General features: G+C 34.3%; 1 protein-coding gene across 3 annotated transcripts in view; it reads left to right on the top strand.

Annotated features, from left to right (window-relative positions):
* The window catches only part of LOC116851341 (vacuolar protein sorting-associated protein 45), a 132,174-nt gene that overhangs the window by 73,159 nt on the left and 45,691 nt on the right, over positions 1-13,324 (top strand). For all 3 annotated transcript variants that reach the window (XM_032830659.1, XM_032830658.1, XM_032830660.1), the window contains exons 5-6: positions 11,242-11,514; positions 11,587-11,751. In XM_032830659.1, the coding sequence (XP_032686550.1) occupies positions 11,242-11,514; positions 11,587-11,751 (438 nt within the window). The remainder of the gene's footprint in view (positions 1-11,241; positions 11,515-11,586; positions 11,752-13,324) is intronic.

The following is a 13,324-nucleotide window of genomic DNA, read 5'->3' as shown; positions in this document are numbered from 1 at the left end:
TATGAAGGTTACTGAAAGATGGCAAAAGGTTATCGAATAAAACGGGCAATATCATTAATTGATTTTTGTTCTTTATATAAATAAATGACCTTTGAACAACATAGAAAAAATACGTTATGACTTTTCCGACAACCCAATAGATGGTTAAACTTTGAGGGCATATTTTATTCATTGTAAAGATGAAAAAGATAATGAAATAAACGTGGGTTTGAAAACATTTTCTTTCCAAGTTATAAACACTTTTTATTTACAAAAGATTTTGGAATATTTCATTAAAAAAATTGTTGAAAATTATTTCCTTCCTCATCAATGCATGTCTCACATTGACGTTTCATGGATTGTCATAGATGTTCAAAAATTTTCGGAGAATTGCGTATTTTGTCACACGAAGCGATTTTGGGATAATTGCACAATAGCAACCAAAATATTATAAACAAGAATCTTAAGATGTGCCCCATAAATAAAAATCTAATGGGTTTGAATCGAGAGATCGTGTGGACCAAGCAACAGATCCTTCTCTATCAATGTATTTATTGATGTAATTATTCTTCAGAAACTCTCGAGCAATATAACGTATTATACGAATGTGTTAGAGCTCGGTCATGTATGAACTACATTTAATTACATATTTATAGAACGTTTTCATTTTATATTTATACAATATTTAATATTTATAGAACGTTTTCTAATAATGCAGGAAATTGTGTTTCCAAAAATTGTTTATAATCATTACCATTAAATGTAAGTAGGAAAAACATCCCCAGCGAGAAAAGTTACGTCGATTCGATGTCTACCAGACATCTATATGAAACGTCTATCTACCATCTATGTCTAATCTAGATTAAGATCTATATCGACCTAAAAACGGTCCACATTTCGATGTCTAATAGACCGTCATTTCGACATCTTATCGATGTTAACTTTAGAAGGCCGTGGTAAGACGAATACCCATACAGCACAGTAATGTTGAATCAGTGTTGAAAGAATGTTAAATTGCAATAATGTCAATATGGCAGCAATATTGAGAAACATTGAATCAACGTTGTACAAACCTTGATATAATGTAAAAATGTCCATAATTGTTGATTTTTCCTTGATATTTCAACGTCTTATTTATTCTTATTGTTTCATAAAAAAAACTAATTCCTAATTTTCTTCATGTCTTATAACTGCTAGAAACCGAAGATTGTCAAACACACGCTAAAACTTTCGCGAATCCTCCTTCGATAATTTCGAATCCGAAGCAATCCCATCCATCCTGACTACGTTGCTTAACCTGACGATTGAGCGGCACGCGATGATTCCAATGATTCCAACGATGTTCTTACAATTTATGCTTATAAAATGTATACTTACAGTGTTCACAGTATATTATAACGTACCTAGCAAATACACGCGTTGATTCGCCTATCTATTTTATTTAATATCTCTAAAATTTATGTAATTATTTGCAAAATGACTTTGACCATTCCTTTCAGTTTAATGTTTTTCGAGTAATCTGACATTCCTATCTTTGTAATACTATAATTGAAACGGAAATCTAAAAAAAAAACTGATGTCTCCACTTAGAATAAATTTTTTATGCAAAACGCGCGTGATAGCGATTACGAACTAAAATTTACAAGACAGTAGAACAACTCGTTACTTTTATATAAAAGAAAAAATCTTTACATCTTAGTAAAAAAAACGACCTAAAATGTATTATTTTTATTAATGAATAAATTAAATACAACTTATTAATAAAATATTAAGAAATTTATAGAAAGAAAAGAATATTATAGTAAGTTTATTGTGATATATCATATTAAGGGGTATGTCCAATGTAGCGGGTCTTAAAATATCAGTAAACTAATATCCTGTGTATCTCAAGTCAAATCTCTAATAAAAATGGAAACATTTTTACGCATAAAGCAAAAGATATATATTATACATCGATTCAATATCGAATAGACGTTTAGAGAGATTGTAAATAATCGACAAAATAAAATATCGAAATTTTATGGAAAACTCTCTTTTAATGGTCAATATATTATGAATGGATTCTAAACCATTAAAATTTATTGAAAATAGAAGACGTCTAAATTGCCATTTTTCTAGACGTGCATTTAGACTAGACATAACTTAGATTTCTCCGACATCGATTAGATGTCGAATCGACGTCAGCGTTCTCGCTGGGTCGGGCCAACAAAGAAATCTTCAATAATACTAGCCCATACATTGCACGAAAATTTATACGAATGCCAAGATTCAGTAATATTATGGGGATTTTCATACAATTTTCATACCATTGATAATTATTATGATAATTTATGATAGTATCCTGCTAAAATTGTGCTTCTTATGTAAAAAGTATCGACATTTAAAATAGAGAGTATTAACACTTTTTAAGAGTTTCGCGATCGCTCGGGAATTGTTTTATATTTATATTTTCTTATGTATTTTTCTTCGTAAAAACCGAGAATTATCAGTATAATAACGCTAGGCTTAAGGAAAAAAAGATATATACAGGGTATCCCAGAACAATCTACGAAGCTCTCGTGAGAACATAGAACGGGTCGAGGTGAACACAAAAGTTCCATACTATTTTGCGATATTTTAAATAATAACTAAGAAATTGATTGTAAAAGCTTAAGGAAAAACATACGCTGAATGGTTGAGGCAGGAGCGCTCGCAACCCAGTAATATAATAGGCAGATGTCAGCCAGTGATAGAAACTTTGATTCCCGAGCAGCACGCATCAGCACGGGAGGGGATACGCACACACTCACGTGAGCCTTACGGACATGGTCGCGTGAATGTGTGCGTATCCCCTCCCGTGCTGATGCGTGCTGCTCGGGAGTCAAAGTTTCTATCACTGATGTCAGTGCACGGTTTATATCATTATGATATAATACGTCTTGCCCGTATATATATAATATTACTATATGGTGCGTAGAGCTCTCAGCGGTACCTTAATACTACGGTGCAGACAATGCTCGACTATCTTTTTCTGTATCAATATCAGTGTTCTGTCTGTGCAAAGCGCATGCGTAACGTTTACCTTTCCATCATAGTCTAAGCCAATACGATTAGACCTGACGCTTTACTGAACTAACTTCATACACATACACACACAACGTTATAGACACTTTCCATATTTATTTTTCTTATTTATTATCAATTACTTAGTTTCTTTAATACATTTCCAGTGAGAAATGACTTGTCAATCGACGTCGAAAAGACATCGCTATGTTTACATGTATATATGTTTACATTTTATCGCCACGCTTGCGCATTGCGATCATAGAACACTCTTTTCTAGTGAGTCAATTACCGTCCATCTTCTATCCTTCAGTTTTCTTTCACTCTCTCTTATAGCAAAAATTCCTCTACGTGCCATATAGTAGTATTACATATATGGTCTTGCCGCACCGTGCCGAGGCGAGACGTAGGAATGCAGCGATATAAGTATAAGCAATAGTGCGTTGTTCTTCCAAGCACCGCGCGTTCGTGCGTTATATTATTAGGCTGCGAGCGCTCCATCTTCAACCACTCAGCATGCGTTTTTCCTTAATCTTTTACAATTAATTTCTCGGTTATTATTGCGAATATCGCAAAACGGTACAGGACTTTTATGTTCATCTCAATCCGTTCTACATTCTCACTTAATATGAAAAGGAGAGTCTGGGACACCCTGTATATATATTATATATACAGGGTATCCCGCGTAAGACGTGCCAAAAGAAAAATATAAGTAGAACAGATAAAAGTGACAAAAATTGTAGAGGTCATTTTTCAAGCAACCACGTAAAATTTCGAGATATTATTTAAAATAGTTGAGCATATCAGAGCCAGACATACAGATTGCCGCGGCTGGCGAAGAAAATGGATAAGCGCACACGTACATGGACGCACACACGGAGCTACCCATTTCCGTATGTCAAACGGTTCACCTCTCTGGCCTATAAGATAGGCCCACGAGCAATCGTCCATTTTTTTCGCCGGCCGCGGCGAGCCATATGTGCCGCCTGCCACGTCGCTGCGCTCTGATATGCCGAACTATTTTAATTAATATCTTGAAATTTTACGTGGTTGTTTGAAATATGATCTCTACAATTTTTGTTCACTTTTATCTGTTCTATTTATATTTTTCTTTTGGCACGTCTTACGCAGGACATCCTGTATATACAGGGTATTTCAAAATTGTAACACACCAAATGCATAGGGGCGTAGAGTTAAGCGAGAGGATCAGAAAAGTCCTCTTCCACTTAGCGATAACATGTCTAGTTTGTAAGTAATAATCGCGTAAAGCTTGGCGTTTGTCACGCCCATCTATAGACGCTCCGCAGCGAACTGTGTGCGTCGAGGCTGAGTGGTAACGCGTTCATCGTCGTTTCGCCGCGCATCGGCAGCGTCAAAACGTCAAAACGCCATCGCGGCGGTCAGCGCGAGCCACGTTACCGCTTAGCCTCGACGCATACAGCAGTGCTGCGAGTTCGGGATATTTTCTAGATGACAGGAGCCCTTCTGCGCATGCGTGAAATGACGTAGCAGCTCGACGTAAGCAGTTTCCAATGATGACGTTATGCCAGTGCTGGGAGTTCGGGATATATTTTCGCGCACGTGCATTGAGCAAACACTGTGGTAACCTCAGCGCCGTATCTATTTTAAGGTATCGTAAGATCCCTCACCTAAAAGAAAATATGAAGGGATTGTAGGCAGAAAAGAAAGTTTGTGGAAAGAAACAGAATGCTGTTCATGAGTAAATAAATATAGTTTTTATTTAGTAATTTCTGCAGCCAACCAATCTTTGAAAATATTCATATTTATCCATGCATATTGGAATTTTCTTCTCGCATATTTCCTCTTTTTTTCCTCGATGCCACTTGATGACGAAGGCTGCTGTTGATCCATTTTTTTCTTCAATACGGCACTTTTTTCTTTAATTAACTTAATAATTGCACTTTTTTATCACATTTTATTTATTATAAATATACAGGGTGTTTCCAAAAGGTGGTACCAAATTTTAGGGGTATGTAGTACTCGTTAAACCAAAAACTCTTAATGTACTCCGAAAACCTTTTATTTCTGAGTTATGAAGCATTTTGTTCTGTGAAAAATAGAAAATAACTAAAATTTACTGTCCGGTCTCACGTAAACGTTGATGAATTTTGCTAAACATTCTTCTACTTGGCTGTCAGCGATTCGGATAAGCTGCATGATACAAGCGTTCTACTTATTAAGCATTGCCCTTTGCTCTGCCATATATAAAATGAATATCCGTCATTTCAGAATTTGTGTAAAAATTAGCCATTTTTCAGATAATACAAAACTAGACACGGTCCACAATCCAAAGTTGAATACAACAATCCCTGCGTAATTAGGTGGTCACATACGGGGGTCCGTGACTGACTAAGAGACTTGGAAACTGTTATCAATAAATACAAAATAAACCTGGACTCTTTGATCTTCAATGACGAAACATGCCGAAATGTGTATTGACATGAGCCGAAGGCACATTGAACATTTATTGTAGATTTCATTTATTTTCTATTTTTCCCAGAACAAAATGCTTCATAACTCAGAAATAAAAGGTTTTCGGAGTACTGTTCATTAAAAGTTTTTGGTTTGTTTTAACGAATACTACATACTCCTAAAATTTGGTACCACCTTTTGGGACCCTAACACCCTGTATAATATATACCGTAAGATGGGGTTACTTTGTGACACAGTGAATATTGGTCAATAATGATAATTATTACTATTGACCAATATTCATTGTGTCACAAAGTAACCCCTACAGTCACAAAGTAACCCCATCTTACGGTATATATTATACAGAGTGTTCCCAAAATATTATCACATTTTTTCACACACACAGTTACACTAATTATTATAACTATATTAATTATGCTAATTTATTATTGTAACATTGTTGTTTCACTACATCTAACCTAACCCTAACCACTCGCGGGCAAACAACAACAGACAGACGGCCGAGTATTTTATATATGTCCCCTAAAAACCCTCTACTCGTACCTAACGCCGTCATTGAAAACTGCTTACGTCGAGCTGCTACGTCATCTCACGCATGCACAGAGGGTCTCCTGTCAGCTAGAAAATATCCCGAACTTCCAGCACTGCGTTAGGTAGAGGCTTCTTAAGGGACATGCACAAAATATTCGGCTGTCTGTCTGTTGTTTACCCGCGAGTAGTTAGGTTAGATGTAGTGAAATGATACAATAATAAATTAGTATAATTAATATAGTTATAATAATTAGTGTAGCTATATGAAATAGTGATATTATAATATGTATATATATTATATATTTATAATAAATGAAATGTGATAAAAAAGTGCAATTTTAATATAAAGTGAAAAAAGTGCAATTATTAAGTTAATTAAAGAAAAAAGTGCTGTATTGAAGAAAGAAATGGATCAACAACAGCCTTCGTTATCATGTGGCGTCGAGGAAAAGAAGAGGAAATGTGCGAGAAGAAAATTCCAATATGCATGGTTAAATATGAATATTTTCAAAGATTGGTTGGCTACAGAAATTACAAAATAAAAAATATATTTATTTTTATTCATGAACAGCATTCTGTTTCTTCCCACAAACTTTCTTTTTTCCCTACAATCCTTTCATATTTTCTTTTAGGTGAGGGATCTTACGATATCTTAAAATAGATACGGCGCTGAGGTTACCACAGCGTTTGCTCAATGCGCGTGCGCGAAAATATATCCCGAACTCGCAGCACTGGTGGCACACAGCTCGTCGCGGAGCGTCTACAGACCGCGATGGGCGTGATAAACGCCAAACTTTACGCGGTTATTACTAACAAACTAGACGCGTTATCGCTAAATAGAAGAGGACTTTTCTGATCCTCCCGCTTAGCTCTATGCCCCTATGGAGTCGGTTAGTTACAATTTTGAGACATTATATATATATATTTTTTTTTTTTCTTTAAACATGGCGTTATTATATTGATAATTTTCGATTTTTATGAAGAAAAATATATAAGAAAATATAAATATAAAACGATCTTCGAGCGGTCGCAAACCCTTAAAAAGTTATATCCTCCCTTGAAAAAATGCATTGTCGTACCGCTGAACAAATATTACTCGTGATAGATAATTTCCTGGCAAAAGAACTTGTATTGCTGTATGTGACGAAATTTCCATTAGCTTTCCCACACATATAGTGGATATCTGCCTATTCTGTGTTAGAATAAATTGTCATCTTAACACTATTTTAATTCTTAAACGTTAAATAAAGACTGATTCCAATTTCAAACATATCTATTGGATAATTTATTTACTTTTATTAGAAGAGGTTAATGAAAGATAATGCATAACGCATCAATGCAAAACATGTCTGTTATAAATAAAAAATGTTTATAACTTGGAAAGGAAGTATTTCCGGGTCTATATTTATATGACGTTTTTTATTCTTATAGAAATATGCTCTTAAAGTTTAGCCACTTATTTCTGAAACATCTTGTATGTATAACACGTAACATATTACTAAAAGATAATATAACAGTTATACATCCAAATAGCCAAATTTATAAAAGCAAATTTTGCACAATGTTTGTTGCACACTTCGTGAGCAGCTTGCTAACAGAACTACAGGAACTAATGGCAGATTATGAAAATAGCCTGACGATAGAAATCAAGAAATACTTATCGTTCCAATGTATTTAAATGGAACACATTGCAAATCCTGCTCACTTTCTGCTGTTAGATTCTGTTAATAGACTTTGTTGACAGAACACGAGTCGAATGTGGATACAAATGTTTATGGATCTGTCGACAGATCCTGGTTAAATCTGTTCACAACCTATCGGCAAACTGCTAATAGATTGTTTATTAGGTATCGTCCATAAGTATTTGCCCACCTCGTAAATTTCAAACTATTGTAAGAGAAAGAAAAATTAAGAAATTTTAAGTGGAAAATATTTATATTCACATACATAAAAAGTAATACACAACATGAAAAAACGAATATTAAAAGTCTAATTAGAGTTTGGCCTCGTCAATGTGTTCGCCTTTGTTTTTAATGACAGCTTTGTAAATTCTCGGCATCCTTTTTAACAGTTTGAGTAATATTTCGGTCAATGGCGTAGGCAGAAAAAAGTTTCGGGGGAGGCTGTACATTTTATTTTTGACGAGCAAAAAGAAGGTCATTCGAAAAAATTTTTCTCACATTTACAAGGGACATGACAGAACATTGCTCGGAAATTTGCTCTCCTACTGACCTGCAAATGAAGACCCGGCGCTGGTTATCAAAAACTTCAAATTTTGATTCATCATTCCATACGACATTTTTCCAGTTTTCAATTGTCCAATCCTTGTATTTTTTACCCATTGCAATCTTTTTGTTTTATTAATCTTCCTCAAAAGTGGTTTCTTAATCGCAATTCTTTCATGAAGATCTACTCCTGCAAGACGACGTTTTACAGTGGTGGTACTAATTGGAGTATCCCGGTGTAAGTTAACGCGCGAAGCGATTTCCGGTTAAACGCCTGTTACGTTTCGAGCAAACCACCAAATGTCAGTCCTTAGCTGCAGTTGTGATGCGCGGTCTTTCAGACCGTTTTTTGTTCGATAATGTTTCACCGCTTTTAAATTTACGAACATGATAATAGTTCGCCGTGGTAATTTCATTTCTCGGGCAATTTGGCAATTGCTCATGTCATTTTGATGTTTCGCAATAATTAGTGCACGGATTTCAAGCGAAAATTTTACATTTTTAAGTATAATTAATTATACTGCTGGCAAAAGACCGTTTACCATCAAGACCATCAAGACACAAATAGAACTGAGGCTGGAAAACCTGGAGGTGCAAAAACGATTATTTTGCACATTAAAATAAACAGACAAATGAATTGAAAAATATTAAACAAGTTACATCTCATAAACAAATTGTTATAAGAGATCAAACTTGTAAACAACACATATTACGATGTTAGCGAAACAAATACTTTGGTGTAATTAAATAGATTTACAATGAAATAAGCAAAATAATTAATTCAAAAGATTATAGAATATATTATTTTGTCTTTATTTACAATTAAAAATTAGTTATTGGATTTTGCTGTATTGAATTTTTGTTAAGTAAGAAAATAATGAGATGGGCAAATATTTATGAACGGTAGTTCATATTAATAGATAAAATGTTATAAGTGAGAAAAGTACAAATTCTAATTTACGGCAGTCATGAATATATAATTTTATGCGGAGATTATAAGTTGTTAATAAAAAAAATATTAGATAATTTATAAGAATATGTTTCCAAAAACGCAATAATTATAAAAAATGATATTTAATAAGCAAAATAATGTGAAAATATTCTGCTAAATATAATATTTTAAATAATCATTTATTGAAATTTATTCACTCCCATCATTATAAATAATATTAGTGAGAGTGATTGTTATTGACAAAAGTAACTATCATTAATAAAAAAAGTTTACTATTGAGTTGTCGGAAAAGTCATGACATATTTTTTCTGTTTTTCAAAGGTCATTTATTTATACAAAGAACAAAGATCAATCAATGATATATTGCCCGTTTTATTCGATAACCTTTTGCCATCTTTCAGTAACCTTCATAATTCCTCGTTCATAGAAGAACCTGTTTTTACGGTGAAAAATTGAACAAGGTGCTGATTTACAGCCTCATCTGAATTGAACGTTATACCACGCAAGGAGTTTTGAAGAGAGCGAAACAAGTGGAAGTCTGACGGCGCAAGGTCAGTCGAATATGGTGGGTGTGGCAACACATCCCATCCAAACTCCAATAATTTTTGACGGGTGATCAAACTTGTGTGTGGTCTCGCGTTGTCGTGATGGAACACAACTCCTTTACTATCAACGAGCTCTGGACGTTTCTGGATGATGGATTCGTTCAAATTGTCCAATTGCCGACAGTACACATTCGAATTGATTGTTTGGTTCCTTGGTAGGAGCTCAAAAAACACGACACCTTTAAAATCCCACCACACTGAAAGCATAACCTTTCTCTGATGAATGTTTGCTTTCGATGTCGTTTGAGGCAAATCATCACGTCGGGACCAAGACCGTTTGCGCACCACATTGTTGTAAACAATCCACTTCTCATCACCAGTTATCAATTGCTTCAAAAAAGGATCGTTTTTCGCACGTTTAATGAGTATATTGCAGATGTTTATACGTGCCGTCAAATGAACTTTGAGTTCATGAGGAACCCAAATATTGAACTTGCTTACGTATCCCAACTTCTTCAGGTGGACGTGAATGCTTGAATGATGGATGTTCAATGTTTCTGCAATCTCTCGTGTCGTGTAACGTGGTTTGACTCGATTAATGCCTTTATTTTGTCGTCATCAACCTCGATACGCGCTCCTGATCAAGGAACGTCTTTGAGATCAAAATCACCAGCACGGAATTTCGTGAACCATCTTTGGCACTGATGTTCTTGTATAGCATTGTCACTGTAAACTTTACGCAACTTTTCACAAGCTTGACGCGCGTTCTTCCTTTTATGGAAGTAAAATAGTAATATATGGCGAAAATGCACAGTTTGATCTTCCATCTTCAACTTGATATAAAATCTCCAAAACTCAACCAAATCGCTCAATTTTTGTTTTAAAATGAAGCTAAAACTGTCAGCTGTTAAATGACGTAGCAATAATATAGATGCGAATGACTCTAGTACTTCCAAAAATGAATTAGCGCCATCTGTTGCAAAAATGTCATGACTTTTCCGATAACCCAATATAAGTTTACTACTTTATTATAAGAGTGGGTATAAGTTTTATCATAATGATCATCGTTTTTATATACAGGATGTTGAAAAAGTTCCGAGTCAGTAAGATATCTTAAAAATGAAATAATTTAGAGAAAAATATTTCAAAAATTGTAACAGGTAAAAAAATTGTTGAATATCAAATGACACATTAAGTAGGAATATTAATTAGGTTTTTTAAGCTGAGTCTTCAAGGTCAGATAATGATCATCTTGAATTTTTTAAATAGAATACTTCAACTTCGAGAACTCATAACTCAGAAAGTAATCAGAATATTAGTCAATCACAGTTGATGAATACGTCAACAAAATATACTGAAAGCAATGTTAATTTTATCTACTAACATATCGTATTAAAGATTTATAGCCCTTCTACGTTAAATATTGTATATTGACTATGGAATTTCTATAAAAGCAGTATTAAGCATTTTTTATATAATACGTTTTATGTTAAGAGAACATATTTTTTAATAGAACCTGTATCTAAATTTTGGTGAAATTGGACAAACAATAAAAGAACTGATGGATGAGTTCCAAAAGAAAGCAAAGAAACACCAAAAAGTTGAAAGTATAGCCGACATGAAACACTTTGTAGAAACATATCCACTCTTTAAGAAACTTTCTGGTACTGTATCAAAACATGTTACAGTAGTTGGAGAGCTTTCATCTCTTGTTGAAAAGCATAATTTATTAGAAGTATCTGAGTTGGAGCAAGAATTAAGTTGCCAAACTGATCATTCATCACAGGTATTTTGTTTTCTAACATTATTTATATACCTAAATATTTTCGACATCTGTTATTAATTATTTCTTTTATAGTTACAGAAAATAAAGACACTTATCAATAATCAAAAAGTACGAGATATTGATACTGTTAGACTTGTGATGCTTTATGCACTTCATTATGAGAAACATGCAAATAATGACATTAATGGTTTAATGGAATTACTTAAGAAAAGAAATGTTTCGGATAAATATATTAAGGTATGTTCTTAATAATTAACATTTTATAAAATTGTTTAATTATAAGATTACTATTTACATTCGTAAATGTATAGTGATTCGGACGGGGAATATATATTATTATTAGTAATAAAAATTGATAGTAAAATAAGAAATCGGAAAAAAGTATTTCTAATGTATTTTTCTTTTTTATGTTATTACATACAATGATTTTATGATATTATATAGAAAATAATCTGCGATTAAAGTCACATATAAAAATATATATTCTGGACATATTCTATCCAGTCTACATGAGTTAAAATTTTGACACTAAAATATTATTATAGTTAAACCCATGCTATGAGTCTGCAAAGTAATAAACATAATAAAAATATGTAAAATATGTAACAATATACAGACAAATTTTTTATATCGTCAGACATTAGTGCTCGTTGTGTATTATGACGAAAAATGACATTGCAAATTGTACAGAATTGCGCTAGACATTAGCAGTCCTTCCAGAGGATTCTTTCGAAGAGAATCTTTTGGAAGAATTATCCTATCCAATACGTGCCCAGCACATGTTATTATCGGGATCGTGCCTTAATTTCGACGAAATCAATATTACAGCGAATTAAAACACGGTTCCATGAATCAGCGAGCAGCATACTAGACAACTCATCATGCTTATGATTAATTAGATTCGCGAATACAATAGATATGCGAAAAATATATCGATATCTATTGTCGACGTGCCGCTCTCAAAAGGTGACTAAAGTTTATTTGGTCCAGTAACCTGTATCCATAGATGTCGCGCCCTCCATAGAAGGATGAGGGCGTACTAAGTGGCGGCGGGACGCCGTGCGTTCGAGATCTGCGTATCTTTTCGTTCCAGAAAGAGAAAAATATCGAGAGCGCGGTTTTGCTAGGCCGGGACTCAAACCCGCGTCTTTCGCTTGCTGGGCGACTGCTTTAAACCACTGAGCTACCTGACACTCTACGCTCACGATATTCTCTTTTCCCTAAATAACGTTCAGAGATGCCGTTCGAAAGCGACATCTCTGGCGCGATCCCGAGCGCACGGCGACTACAAAGAGAAATAATGTTACTGTACCAAATGGTCTTAGCCTATATTGGAGCTAGCTACTAGTGGAACTCGCTTTTTCGTCGTCTCAATCTCACCGCAACCGGAACCGTCCAGTTTTCTACCGCAACTTTCTTAATCGCACTTCTATTCGAAGTCTAAGGGCGCTTCATTATTCGGATCACAAGTTTTCCGCGATTCGGACCATCGGCCGAGGTGAAACGGTGCGTTCGAGATGCGTTTGAAGAAGTTGTTGCGGCTTATTGTTATAGTTGAAATAAAAGCACAAAAAGGAAGACCAAGTGGATTCAATCATACTATCTCCCGATCCTATCAGTGCGAAAAAAAGATCTCGCCAAACTGGTGCTTCCGCGTTCAAAGCTGGGCAGAACCAGCATTTCAGGCATCTGACCCTGTCACAAGTCAAAACGCCGATACAAATATAAAAAGTATATATACATACATATATATATATATATATATATATATATATATATATATATATATATATATATATATATATATATA

This window comes from Odontomachus brunneus, unplaced genomic scaffold (assembly GCF_010583005.1).
Source record: "Odontomachus brunneus isolate Ranch 3 - 2012 unplaced genomic scaffold, Obru_v1 Obru_scaffold_172, whole genome shotgun sequence".
Taxonomy (NCBI): domain Eukaryota; kingdom Metazoa; phylum Arthropoda; class Insecta; order Hymenoptera; family Formicidae; genus Odontomachus; species Odontomachus brunneus.
Note: the sequence above shows the minus strand (reverse complement) of the source record. Positions and strands in the feature narration are given on the sequence as shown.